This window comes from Desmodus rotundus, chromosome 13 (assembly GCF_022682495.2).
Source record: "Desmodus rotundus isolate HL8 chromosome 13, HLdesRot8A.1, whole genome shotgun sequence".
In the NCBI taxonomy this organism is placed as follows: domain Eukaryota; kingdom Metazoa; phylum Chordata; class Mammalia; order Chiroptera; family Phyllostomidae; genus Desmodus; species Desmodus rotundus.
In genome coordinates, this window is record NC_071399.1 from 25,649,438 (window position 1) to 25,662,309 (window position 12,872).

Here is a 12,872-nt window from a genome sequence, read left to right on the forward strand (position 1 = left end):
CAGGGTTAGGCTCCCTCTGAAGGCTCCAGCGGAGGACCCTTCCTTATCTCTTCCAGCTTCTGGTGGCTCCAGGTGTTCCTCAGCTTGTGGCTGCATCACTCCAATCTCTGCCTCTGTGTTCACATGGCCTTCTCTGTGTCTCTCTTCTGGGTGTCTCTGAGAAGAACACTTGTCACTGGGCTTCGGTCCCACCAAATTGTCCAGGAGGATCTTAACTACATCTGCAAAGACCCTTTTCCCAAAAGCTCACATTTCCAGGTTTCTGGAATTAGGAATGGACAGATCTCTCGGGGGTCCTGCACTTAGCCCTCTGCAGCGCATGGCAGCGTGACGTGGTGGGTCCTCATCTGTGTGTGCTGCGTCCGTTCCAGTTCATACTTCCTGTGCCCACCACCTGTCCATGTAGCTGTGGTTCCACTGAATGGTGCTCAGAGGGAAAACATAACACAAAAAAGAAAGCTCAGGGCAGAGAGGTGAGAAGAGCCAGGCAAAAGCAATGGAAACCAGAGCTGATGGGAGAGTGACCCTCACAGTGAAGGCTGCACAAGGCTGAAGAGGTTGAAAAGAGAGCCATGTAGTTATTGATAGCCTTTAAGAGCATAGAGGAGCCCTGGCTGGTGTGGCTCAGTACATTGAGTGCCGGCCTATGAGGCATAGGGTCCCCGGTTCGATTCCCAATCAGGGCACATACCCTGGGTTGCAGGCCAGGTCCCCAGTAGGGGGCGCATGAGAGGCAACCACATATTGATGCTTCTGTCTTTCTCCCTCCCTTCTACTCTGTCTAAAAATAAATAAATAAAATCTAAAAAAAAAAAAAAAAGAGTGAAGAGGAGAATGGGAATGTAATTGCTTAAGGTGGAAGCAGGATACAAGGATGGCGTTTTTAAGATCATGGAAACTGGAGTATATTTATAGGCCAAGCAGAAGGAGACAGTGTTGTGGGGATTCACACTATCAAACTGACAGGAGACCGTTTAGTCTCCAGTCTTGAGAACAGTGGAGATGTCAGTATCATGAGCTTGGCCTTGGGAAGGGGTGAGTGACATTTTCTCCTATAAGTAAGGTGGAAAAGAACGGGGGAGATTTGACGAGGTGGAGAATATTTACGAGGGAAGTTGAGGTATTCACAAGTGACGGCCTGGTCTGCGTCCATTTCCCATTTATTGAGTGCTGACTCTATGTGCCCAGGAAGGTGCCAAAAACTGGAGCTGCAGGAGGAAAAGTAAGTGTGGTGGCTGGCCCAACGAGCTGATGATCTGGTGAGGGGCACAGACAGGGAAAGGAATGAGGACCGTTTAGGGCAGGAAGCGCCATACGGCAGCTATAATAAGCACTAGCTATAGCATGAATGCACAGGAGGAATGCCAGCTTCAGTCTTAGAGGTGAGGGAACCACAGAAAAAGTTCACAAGGAGGTGTTGTTTCACCTGAAGTGTCCGTAGGAGGTAGGTGGGTGGCTGGGTGGAGATGAGGACCCTCCAGGACAAAGACATTGCTCTGTCAAAGCCTGGAGCGGGGAGGTATCAGCACGCTGGTGTGGTGTCAGGGAGGGGATCCCAGGGATGGCACCGGACAGGCAAGCCAGGGCCAGCGCATTCAGGCCACACTTTATTTTGAAGAGACGGAGGAAACATGGCAGTGTTTGTTTTGTCCTCTCATATTGAAGGGAGATAAGTGTGGGAATGGGGGGATCACATTAGAGATTTAGAAAACTCACTCTGATGGCAACTGGAGAGCAGATTTGAGACTTCGGCAGACCCCACCTTTGAGCATGAGGGGCCACTCAGTGGGGCCGGAGCTGAGTAGTTCCCGTGGTGCACAGGACAGGACGACAGAAGGGTAAGGAGCCAAACAGCACAGTAGGGATCTCCTTCTCACTCGCGGACCAAGGCAGAAGGGAAGGAGGGACATGGCTGGGCCTCTCCAAGGGTGATAATCACCAGGGAAGATACAGCAGGAAGACAAAGAGCAGGGAAGAATAGGAGACTTGAATGGCTTGTTGAGGTTGGACCTTGACGTTCGGCTGGAAGGGAAGATGTGGAGCCAGGACGGGTCCCACAGTTTGAGTGGCTGAGAGGGATGAAAAACTGCAGGCTGCGGGGAGGGCGAAGAGAGGGGTTAATGAGCAGTAGGTGAGGCCCACAGATGAGGGTGTGGTGGGGACTCGGGGAGGAAGAGGTGGCTTGAGGTGCTGAGAAGGTTGACCGCAGGTCGTGTCTGTGGGCTGCAGGTTTGAGGAGGTGTAAGTAGCTGGGGCAGGAGCCATCGGTTTAGCATCTTGGCTTTGAGGTGGAGTGGCTGCCGCAGCCTGGGAGTCAGAATATCTTGGTTTTCTTCTCAGCGTCCCACAGAGGGTACAATTCATGGAAAGTCACACTTTTTTATGTGTCTTAGTCTTCTACTTGGAAAAGAGTAAAAACACCTCACTTTTCATTTCCGTATTAAGAGTTCATTAAGCAATCAAACTTAATGAAATAAAGCTTACAAATACAGGCACTCAAATCTCCCTATATTTAGAATTTCTTATCAAAAAGTACACCTAATACAGAAACGTTTTCTAAACTGAAAGGCAAACTACCAATTGTTGCCATGGATAGAGGTGTTGACTGATACGGTCTAGGAATAACATGTGTCTAGTAGCCAATTGTCTCGTGAGAAAATACCATGGTGTGAATGCAGGAGTTGACTTATCCCATTGCTCCAAAACTTGGTTGACTTCCTTTTTGGTCTGTGTTTTAGAGCAAGGTCCGTGGTCCTGTTAGTGGAAGCCCAGACAGCATGAATGCTTCTCGCCTTAGTCACTCTGGTCAGCTCATGTCTCAGCCTCCCGCTGCCCCTGACTGCTTACCTGAGTCGGTCAGCAAAAGGTACGTGCGTCGCGGTTAACAGAGCCAAGTGTAATATTCAAGGGCACATCAGCAGCTCATGGCGGGGAAATGGAGGTTCGTCACTGGTAGACCGTTTCTCCTGTCTAAATGATTTTGTGCATGTTTTACTTTGTGTTTGTTACACGTGGTGGCACTGCAGAGACAAACGCCTCTTAGTCCCTTGGGAGTCAGAATATCTTGGTAACCATAATTTTCCTATGTGAGGGTTGGATTACTAATTGCTCGATCAGAAAGTGCTAGTGAGTCCATCAGTCACTCTCCAGTCTTCAAAACCAGGTCCCTCCCCCCCCTCCTGCTCTGAGTCACCTGCCTCCTCCCTCTCACGCCACCACCACTTTGAGTTACCAAGTTTCCATTTTCCTCCCATTGCCTCTCATCACCTCCAGTTCATCCCTTCCTCTCCTCTCCTGTCACCTGGACCACTGCCGCAGAGGTGGTGAACAGATGCTTCAGCCCCTCTGGCAAGGCTTTCAGCCTCCCTGCTTCCTGCCTGGTTCTGCCTCCAAGCCGTCCCTGGTCAAATTAGTCCTCACAAAATACCATTTTGATCAAGTTATTCCTTGGTCAGTGACTTCTAATGGTTTCCCACTCCCTAGAGCATCCATCCTGAGTCTTTTCAGGCATTCACGGCTCCCTCAGAGCAGCTCAGGGGGATCCACTGTTCCCACACAAACTCCTTGCTCCAGCCCAGTGGTTCTTCAAGTCTGGTCCAGACTGCAGCATTAGCAGCATCTTGTTTGAAATGCAGATTCTGCATCAGGGGCTCAGGGATGGGGCACAGCAGTAATGATTAAGAAGCCCAGGTTGGTTCTGATGCACACTCAAGTTCGAGAACTTCCCTGGGACGGCCCTCCCATCTGGAGGGCACATCTGCTTCCCACCCCCTGTGAAGCCCTGGCCGCACAAGCACACGGGGATCACTCTCTTCTCGGACCTCCTGTGGGGGATTTGTGTTTAATTCAGTCCCACACCCATTAACTCAGCACATTCTATGTGCCACGCCCTAGGCGCTGGAAAGGACTTAAATCAGTTCCTGTAGGCAGGTCTATAGACAGGGCAAATAGATTAATGGTTGCCTAGGGCAGGTGGGGAGTGGGAATGGGAAGTGGTTGCCAATGGGTACAAGATTGCTTTGTGGGTGATGAAAATGTCCCAAGACTACATGATTGTGACGGTCGCACAACTCTGTAAATATACTGAAACTGTCAAAGTGTACACTTTAACTGGGCGAACTTTATGGTATGTTATTTTATCTCAATAAAGTTATTTTAAAAAGTCCTGTTCCAGTATTTGGCCCTGTACTGGTTTGGTACTTAATCGCACATGGCCTTAGGTTCTCGATTCTCTCCCCAACCTACTGTGGGTTCCCTGAGGTTAATGACTGGGTCCTGTGCCTCCCTCGTTGTCCTCTGGAGCCGGCACCGAGCCTTTAGCCTAGTCAGTGGTCCTAGAGATGAGACCAAGCAAAAAGGTGCCCCGTGCTCCTTCCGTCAGAGAGTCACACCTTGCAAGGTGAGAGGACACTGCTTCCCGGGATTTGTCCTGTTCCCTCCAGTAATATACTGAGAGATCTGGAAAAGCTATGCCGGGAGCACAGGCTGCCAGTTGTTTCTCCACGTCGTAGAGCTGAGGTTAGAAAAGGGCGGGTGGCCTGTTACACTCTCCCCTGTCTTACCTTGGCCCGTTCTTGATAGGACACGTGCGTGGTTACCATGGAAAAGAGAGAGCACCAAAATAATTCTCACTCAGTTTTTAAAACCTTGTCTAAACTTCTTTAGCATATTTTAAAACAGTAGTATCACCTCTGAAAATATAATACCGACCACTTTCTAATAACTCGATCCTTTTCTTTAGTGACGCACTGGTGGCTGAAGCACATACTCTCTGCACCCAGCTAGAAAGCGCGATGCAAGACACCGTGAAAGAACAGGACCAGAGTTTACGGGTAATGGCCTGGGTGAACCCCAGCTATTCCGTGTCCTCTCTACAGCAGATGAGAGAAAGAAAATGGAAAGGCGATCCATTGGTTCCTCGATCTCAGTATACACTTAGGGTTTTCTAGTGCAGTGACCCTTAAACAACGCAGGGGTTAGGGGTACTAATCCCCTGCACAGTCAGAAATCCACGTGTAACTTTTGACTTGCCAAACTTAACTATAAATAGGCTACTGCTGACGTCACTGATAACACAAACTGTCGATTAACACATACTTTGTGTATGTGTTATATACTGTATTCTTTACAGTAAAGCAAGCTAGAGAAAGGAAAATATTATTAAGAAAATCATAAGGAAGAGAAAATACATTTACTGTATTTATTGGAAAAAATTCACGTACAAGTGTATCTGCGTAGTTCAAACTGTGTTGTTCAAGGGTCAGCTATACATATTTATTATTATTCATCATCAAAATAATGCTAACATTATGGAATGGGCACAGTACTTTGTGTACTCATTATCTCATTTAATCCTTACAACATTTGGTAATGAAGAAGGTAATATTATTCCAAGAAGACCTCCCCCGCTCACCCCCCCCCACCCCCCACCCCGCGCCAGCAACTTTTGCTCCATTGCCGAGCATTTGTGTGTTGTGGGTGCTGTGCTGGATTTCACGGACAAAGCAAGAACTGTCATGGCCCCACTTCTCAGGGACTAGAGCTAAGCAGTAGGTAGTACTAGTTATAGGGAAACTAACCTAAGGGAAAACTAGTCAAGATACAGGTACATTAAGGCAGAACTGCCCTGGCCGGGCGGCTCGGTTGGTTGGAGCATTGTCCCGTGCACCGAAAAGGTTGCGGGTTCCGTACCTGGTCAGAGCGCGTACGTGAGGCAACCAATCGATGTTGCTCTCTCACATCCATGTTTCTTTTTCTCTCTCTTCCTTCCTCTCTCCAAAGTCAATAAAACAAATCCTCAGGTGAGGATTAAAAAAGACAAAACTAACATTGCTGCAAGGATCCTAAATCATTCCCTCAGCTCTTTGCATGGCCTCTTCTTGCCAGTACAATCCCCTGCTAGCCTCCCCATCATTTCTTAGTTTTCAGAAGAATCAGAGGGGATACCATTAATCGTGATGTTATGGTATTTATTCAAGTGTCATTCTCTGGTTTGGTGGTTTTCTGTACCTGTTGCTGCTGCTCTTCCTCCTCATGGGACTGTGTATTTAATCCTTTCACTGCTAATTTGTATTTCTGCCAGAGGAAGAGGAAGTTTTAATTAGAGTACTTCATCTGGGGAGGTTGGAAATCAATAGCTGAGATTTGCTCTGCTCCTAGATTATGATATATTCCTATAGCCACGGGGCCTTTGCTTATGATTTCGCTCCACGTGGAATGCTCCTTGTATGATCTACCCACAGTGGGCATAAATAAACACCATGAGTACAAGTAATACTAAAATCGCCTTTCCAGTTTCCATAGTCCAGGAATCTCTGGGACTGTAAGCCAGTCCAAGGAAAAGATCCTGTATGATTTTGAATATGTCCCTTTAACTCAAGGGTACCCTGCAATAATAAGACTTACTAATGAGAGGGTTTATATTTCCTTCTAAATTGTGCTGGTTGCCTCCAGGAGAAGAAAAACAGCTTGAGGTGTATTGGTGGCTGCTGTATTTTTAACCTGCCTTTTGACTTTCAGTCTCTAGACTGGAGCTGGTTGCAGACGGAGGAAGAAGAGCAGAACAGCTTGGAGCAGGCCTCATGACTGTGTGGGTGGCCCTGACCACCTGATGGGGCTGCCTGGCCCGAGGCTCTCCCACAGTGGCCCCTGCTATATAGATGTCTTTGGCACCGAGCATCTTTGGCACCCAGACGGAGCCCTTCGCATTTGCCCCACAGTTGTGGCATTGACTGTGGACCAAGGGTGTGGCCCTCCGTGGGCACTGCCAACAACTTGTCCGTACACTGGAAGTCCTCCATCCCAGGGGCCCAGCAAACGTGGATGCCAGGCATGAGCATTAGGGAGGCTAAACCACAGTAGCTCCTTCCTCTGCTCTGAAAAAAGCGCTCAAGTACAGTTGCACAAAGACCACTGGACAAACGTCCAAAGTTAATTTTTCAGGACAAAGTATGAACAGCACTTGGTGCCAGCCTGTCCTCTCCTGAGCCCTCCTGATCTGCAGAGGCCCTGACCCATGTGTCCTCACCGTCCGCGTTCCACTGGATTTGGCTTCTCATGAACAGACTTTTAAATCATGCACTTGGCCTGGCCCCATCCTCTCTCTCCCTTTTTTTATTTCACTGCTGCTAAAATAGTCCTTTTACCTACACTTTGGTCGTCATTCTCCCTTTGTCAAGGTTATGAATGCAAGCTCCCCTGTCTGTGGTCCTTTCTGCCCCAGAGTGACTCACTAGAACCAGGATGGAGGAGCAACACCCTTCCTTTGGTTCCTAAAGATAACTTGAGAGTGAGATGTCATGAAGAAGAAGGAAAGGAGGAAGGGTTGCCTGTCAACCACTGGCCTGCTGACCACAATGCTCACACCTCCTGTCCTTGCTCAGATGCATCTGTGTGTGGTGGTGGGGGGCGGGGGGGCAGGGAGTCCCTGCCTCTCGTATCTTCTAGCAGTATTAAATTGTTTTATTTAAAAAACCATTTCTGTATCTTCTCATATGATCAAACTCTTATAGTGGGTTTCACAATCCATTTTTACAGTACCTTTGGTTATGACTTACAAACTCATAATCCAACTTAAATTTTTATAAGATGGAATAGTGCCTTAATCAAACAGTGCCATAGCATTCGTACTGCGTCTTCGACATTTCATTAAACTTCACCTTTACACGAAAGCAAGAAAGCAAAAGAGTTCAGATGATGACAAAAATGAGTTCGGTTAGAGAACAAAGTTGCAACAGAAGAGTTTCACCAAATGGCTTCCACGGAAATACTGCAGAAGGGTTTCGTGGTCAAGGAAGTTTTGGGAATACTTCATGCTTTAATTGCCTCTTAGCACCACCTTGTACACTGGCATATTAAAGTCAGCAGGTCTTTGAATAGCATTTCATTCAATGTCACTTTGCTATAATGTTGATGAGATGCCGCAGGAACTTAACTCTTGTTTATATCAATTATCCTATGGCAAAATTGGTTTCATTATACGTCATTTTGCTTAAAGTTGCAGAACCTATTAACACTATTTTGTTACTATAACAATTTGTTGAAATGGTGACATATCCTAGGGTTGAGCAACTAATTTTGGTTTGCCCAGAACTTTCCTGGTTTTAGCCCAGAAAGTTCTGTATCCCAGTAAACTTCTCAGTTCCTGCCAACCTGGGATGATTAGCCATTCTACATCATGATGTGTCCATATCCTGTGAAATTTGAAGTATTTGATACTTTAGCAACAGTACAATTTAGGATATTCAACAAGTACTTAATTGAGCACCTCTATATGGCAAACAAAAATGAACTCCTTACTTTCATGGAGCTTACATCGGTGGGAAGGTGGGCAGAGCAAGGAGTAGATAATAGGCAAATAACATGGGTAAGTTTCAAATAGTTTCAAGGCTATGAAGAAAATCAAACACAGTCATGGGTAGAGAGTGTTAGTAAGTGTTGTTCAGGAATGGGACGAGGATGTCACTACTGGTCTGAGGTTTGAAAGGTGAGAAGGCAGCCAGGCAAAGGCCTGAACAATGTGAGAAGAGCCCTGGAGCGGGTTCCTGTGCACAGTAAATCATGACGTGTACTAAACAAAGGGAAAAGTGGGAACTGGGAGAGATGGTAGAAGATAGGTCACATTAGGCCTTGTAGGCCATGGAAAGGAGTGTGGATTTTATTCTGAGTGCAATGAGAGAGAATTTAAGCAAATGAATGACATATTCTGACATGCATTTTTTAAAAAACCACTCTTGTCCTACTTGGAGGGAACAAGAGGAGATGCAGGAAGCACACTGAGGAGGTTATGGCAGTAATTGGGGAGCGAGATCACGTACAGTGTACTACAGCAGTGGGCAGTAGAGGTGGTGAGAGGTAATCCAGTTGAGAATATATATTCCGGAGACAGATCAGACCAGACTTGCTGACAGCTTGGATGTGCAGTGTGAAAAGAGCAATTGTGACTTCTGGGACTTTGTGACTTTGTCTGATGGCAGGGTGGATTAAAGTATCATGAACTAAAAAGCAACCAACCAAATGGGAGATGATATTTGCAAACATTAGCTCTGACAAGGGGTTAATGTCCAAAGAACTCATACAACTGAACACCAAACAATCCAATTTAAAAAAATGTGCAGAGAACCTAGACAGACACTTCTCCCAAGAAGACATACAAATGGCCAACAGATATATGAAAAGATGCTCAATTTCGCTAGCTATTGGGGAAATGCAAATCAAAACTACAATGAGATACTACCTCACACCTATTAGAATGGCTACTATCAGCACGACAAGTGATGGGTTGGAGAGATTGTGGACAAAAAGGAACCCTCATTCACTACTGGTAGTAATGCAAACTGGTACGACCACCATGGAAAACAGTATGGCAGTTCCTGAAAAAATTAAGAATAGAGCTACCATATGATCCAGCAATCCCTTTTCTGGCTCTCTATTCGAAAAACTTGAAAACATTTATTTGCAGACATATGCACCCCTATGTTCATTGCAGCATTATTCACAGTGGCCAGGACACGGAAACAACCAAAGTGTCCTTTGACAGATGATTGGATAAGAATGTGGTACATTTATACTGTGGAATACTACTCAGCCATAAATAAAGATGAAATACTGCCATTTGTGACAACATGGGTGGACACTGAGAATATTATGCTAAATGAAATGTCAGAAAAAGCTAAGAACCATAATTTCTCTCATGTATGGGATACAAAACTGAAACTCATAGACGCGACAGTATTGTTACCAGAGCGAAGGAGGTGGAGGGTAGTAAAGAGTAAAGGGGACTGAATATATGATGATGTAATATGATTTGACTTTGGGTGGTGGGCACACAATGCAATATACAAATCATGTATCATAGACATGTACACTTGAAACCAATGTCACCCCAATAAACTTTAAAAAGTGTCAACTGAGAGAGGGAAAAGTTAAGGAGAAGCTAGTGGGGCAAGAATGGAGTTCTGTGGGACATTTTATCTTTGAGATGCCTACAGAGGACAATTAGAGATAGCCTGTAGGCAGTTTGATATATGGTACTAGAGCTCAAGAGAGATTAGGGCTAGAAATACAAATTTAGGAACCTACAAGCTACACATGGTATTTAAAAAGGTGAAACTAGACAAGGTGGAAAAGCTGGTTAGAAGATCAAGGCCAGAGGCACTTTCCCACAGAGGCTGGAGAATGGAGGAGGAACTGGGAACCAACACAAAGAAAACAAAGGAGTGGCTACTACAGAAGAGTAAGGAAGAAGGAAAATGCAGAGCATATACTATTTTCGAAGCCAACTAGAAACATTATTTTAAGAACAGAGTGGTTAAGTGGATCAGATGTTAATGGTTGATCCAAAAAGAAAAGGACAGAGTATTGATCATCTCCCTTGGGTTTTCTGGCACTGGTTCTTTTTTCCTCTTTTTAAGTTGGCATGATACTCATATAAAAAGTGACCCCACAATTTCCCAAAGTTGTAACATTCATTGTTCAGAGGCGAAGAAAAACTTTAATGAATGATCATTCTTCAAAACAAAATAATATGAATATAGCCTGGAATAGAGATGGATAGGAAAAATGAACAAAAAAGACTTAAGATCCAGTTTTTTTCCAAAAATATTTAAATATTTTATTAAGGAGCAGCTACTTTGCAAACTAAAGACACTTAAGCACTGATCTATTCATAGTTTCTACACAACTAAAGAAGTTGACATCAAATGGACGAAAAATACTACAGTCAAGACCCATATATTTAAAAAACCCATTTGTAGAAAGCAGGTCAGATGGACTCAAAGACCTCCTGAATGTAGGAAGCAACATAAAGCATTCTGCTGGAACATAAAAGCAGGAACCTCTCCATGCAGTCAAGAAAAAGTTTTTGGCCTCCTTGTCTAAATGCTTGCCTCCAGCCTGGGTTCAGAGAAAGGTCCTGATCATTTGAACTGGTTGTCAATCAATGTCCCCTTCATTTTTGCTTTCTTGGCTTCCAGTTCAGCCAGCTCTTGCAGCTGCCTTTTGCTCATGCCTTTGCGCTCCAGCTGTTTTTCAATCACTTTGGCATTCTGTGCATACGAGTCAGCAACTTCCCTAGCCTCAATCTCCTCTTCCTCTTCATCAATAGTAGACACAGTGACAGAGCTGAACTTGCCCATGTCTTTAGTCCGTTTGGTCACCATCACCTTCTTAGGAGGCTCTTGCTTCTGAGTATATATGTTCATTTTCCCAAAACCCTGGCCAAACTTGACTACTGCTCCATCCACAATGAAGGTCACGGGAGCATTCTTTGGCTGGGACTGGTAGAAGAGTGGCAGTCCACACTTCGTACATTTCTTCCTGTACTGTCGTTCAATGCCTTCAGGCCTGCGAACGTACATAGTCTCCTGGTCTTCTGTGTTACAGAACTTGTGGGCGTGTTTGGCAGCATCAATCACCCGGGACCGATCCCGGGGTCTCATGGGCAATTTCTCCAACTGACAGTCCAGCACCAGAACCATCTGGCCGCACAAACAGTAGTAGACGTGGAGGGGCTTCTCACTGTCCTCATATTCCTCCCGGTCCCGGGTGTAGGAGCAGACAACAGACCTGGACACAATTTTAGGCATAGTTCATAGGGTAAGCCCACAATCTCAACGCTAAAATAAGGAGTCACGCAGAAATCCAGATGACTCACTTCTAATTGAAGGTGGGAATCAAAGTATGAAGAAGCTTCAGAATAAAGGTAAAAGGCAATGGATAAGTAGCAAATACAAATATTTACAAAAACCATACAAATACAGTGTACACAAAGGGTTAGGAGTAATATATTAAAAATCTAGCAAATTAATAGACAAATACCCCATTAGAAAAACGGCCAAAGGATATAAACAGGAAATTCACAAAAGAAGTACAAATGTTCAATAAATATAAGATACACACTGATACTGTAAACACAAAAAACACAACCAAGCACAACCTAATTAAAGAAACTATACCTAAAGCATTATTCCATTATTAAAATATAATGGGAATTTTAAATGAACTGGATTAGAAGACTTGGAAATGTATGTCCCAAAATAGTAATTAAGATGGATGGCAAGATGTTCATTGATTCTAATTTTCTCCTTTTATACTTTTTTCCGGTTTTTCTACAGCCAATCATGTATAACTTTGTAAAAAGCTTTTAATTTTATTTACAAAGCAATTGCCTGGAATGTGGCAATTTAATATGAACCCCAGGAGTTAACAGGGAAAATATTGCTGATGTTACATTTTCATTTCTCAAGCAGAACTAAGTTTCTTACATATAGGTCCTCATGCTGTAATAACAGTTTAGGTTAAGCACTTCTCCCTTTCTAGTGGCTTTTTCATTTTGGCCCCTACCGCAAAAGGCAGGGGAATAAAAAATGTTTCACATAGGAGGCTTTCCTATTATCGTCCTATTTCATTCCGGACTCCTGCTGCCCGCAGTACAGGAGTACGCCAGGGCACTGTGGACTGCACTACATTCTCACCTAAAGTTTTGACAGTACGTATGACCCTGGTGTTGCCTCCTATCACATTTAAAATACGTCAAGAATTCAATAATTATTACTGCGCACACAAAATGTACGCAGTCTTCGGTATTCATCTCCTATCCCACCACCTTATAGACCCTACCATCTTAGTTTGACTTCAGCGTCAAACACCGGGCTCCAATTTTCCCCTTCTAGGGAGAGGATTTCAGAGAAACGTACTGGGAAAACAGATACGTGTTTGGTTAGGAGTCCAGGTGTTCTTACTGAAACCCCACTGGGACGCAGTTCTGAGGTGTCCACTTTCCTCCTGCCAGATCCAAATTCAGGTCTTCTCCAACCTCCCGGTTCGGTTTCCCGAGCCGCACAAACGGAAGTAGCGCGGTCTTAGCCCCGCGC

At 45.0% G+C, this 12,872-nt stretch overlaps 2 protein-coding genes across 8 annotated transcripts in view; one reads left to right on the plus strand and one right to left on the minus strand.

The window, feature by feature from the left end:
- Nucleotides 1–7,423, plus strand: part of IKBKB (inhibitor of nuclear factor kappa B kinase subunit beta) — a 49,650-nt gene extending 42,227 nt beyond the window's left edge. For 3 of the 5 annotated variants that reach the window (XM_024578984.4, XM_024578982.4, XM_045186639.2), the window contains exons 20-21: nucleotides 2,739–2,866; nucleotides 4,742–4,964. In XM_024578984.4, coding sequence (XP_024434752.1) covers nucleotides 2,739–2,866; nucleotides 4,742–4,949 — 336 coding nt within the window. In that variant the 3' untranslated portion in view covers nucleotides 4,950–4,964. Of the gene's footprint in view, nucleotides 1–56; nucleotides 2,519–2,738; nucleotides 2,867–4,741; nucleotides 4,965–6,519 lie in introns of those variants that run through there. The other 2 variants (XM_024578985.4, XM_053916372.2) reach the window with 2 other exon arrangements.
- A 3,447-nt stretch (nucleotides 7,424–10,870) lies between these two features.
- On the minus strand, nucleotides 10,871–12,833 carry LOC112321516 (STING ER exit protein). 3 transcript variants are annotated; one of them, XM_045186688.3, is made up of 2 exons: nucleotides 12,696–12,833; nucleotides 10,871–11,565 (listed from the first exon to the last, which is right to left on the minus strand). In XM_045186688.3, exon 2 carries the CDS (start codon nucleotides 11,475–11,477, stop codon nucleotides 10,917–10,919), a length of 561 nt encoding a protein of 186 aa, XP_045042623.1. In that variant the 5' UTR covers nucleotides 11,478–11,565; nucleotides 12,696–12,833; the 3' UTR covers nucleotides 10,871–10,916. The 3 variants fall into 3 exon arrangements, with proteins under 3 accessions (XP_045042623.1, XP_045042621.1, XP_045042622.1); XM_045186686.3 differs by having other exon boundaries at nucleotides 10,871–11,688; XM_045186687.3 differs by having other exon boundaries at nucleotides 10,871–11,688; nucleotides 12,619–12,833.
- Nucleotides 12,834–12,872: the final 39 nt, after the last annotated feature.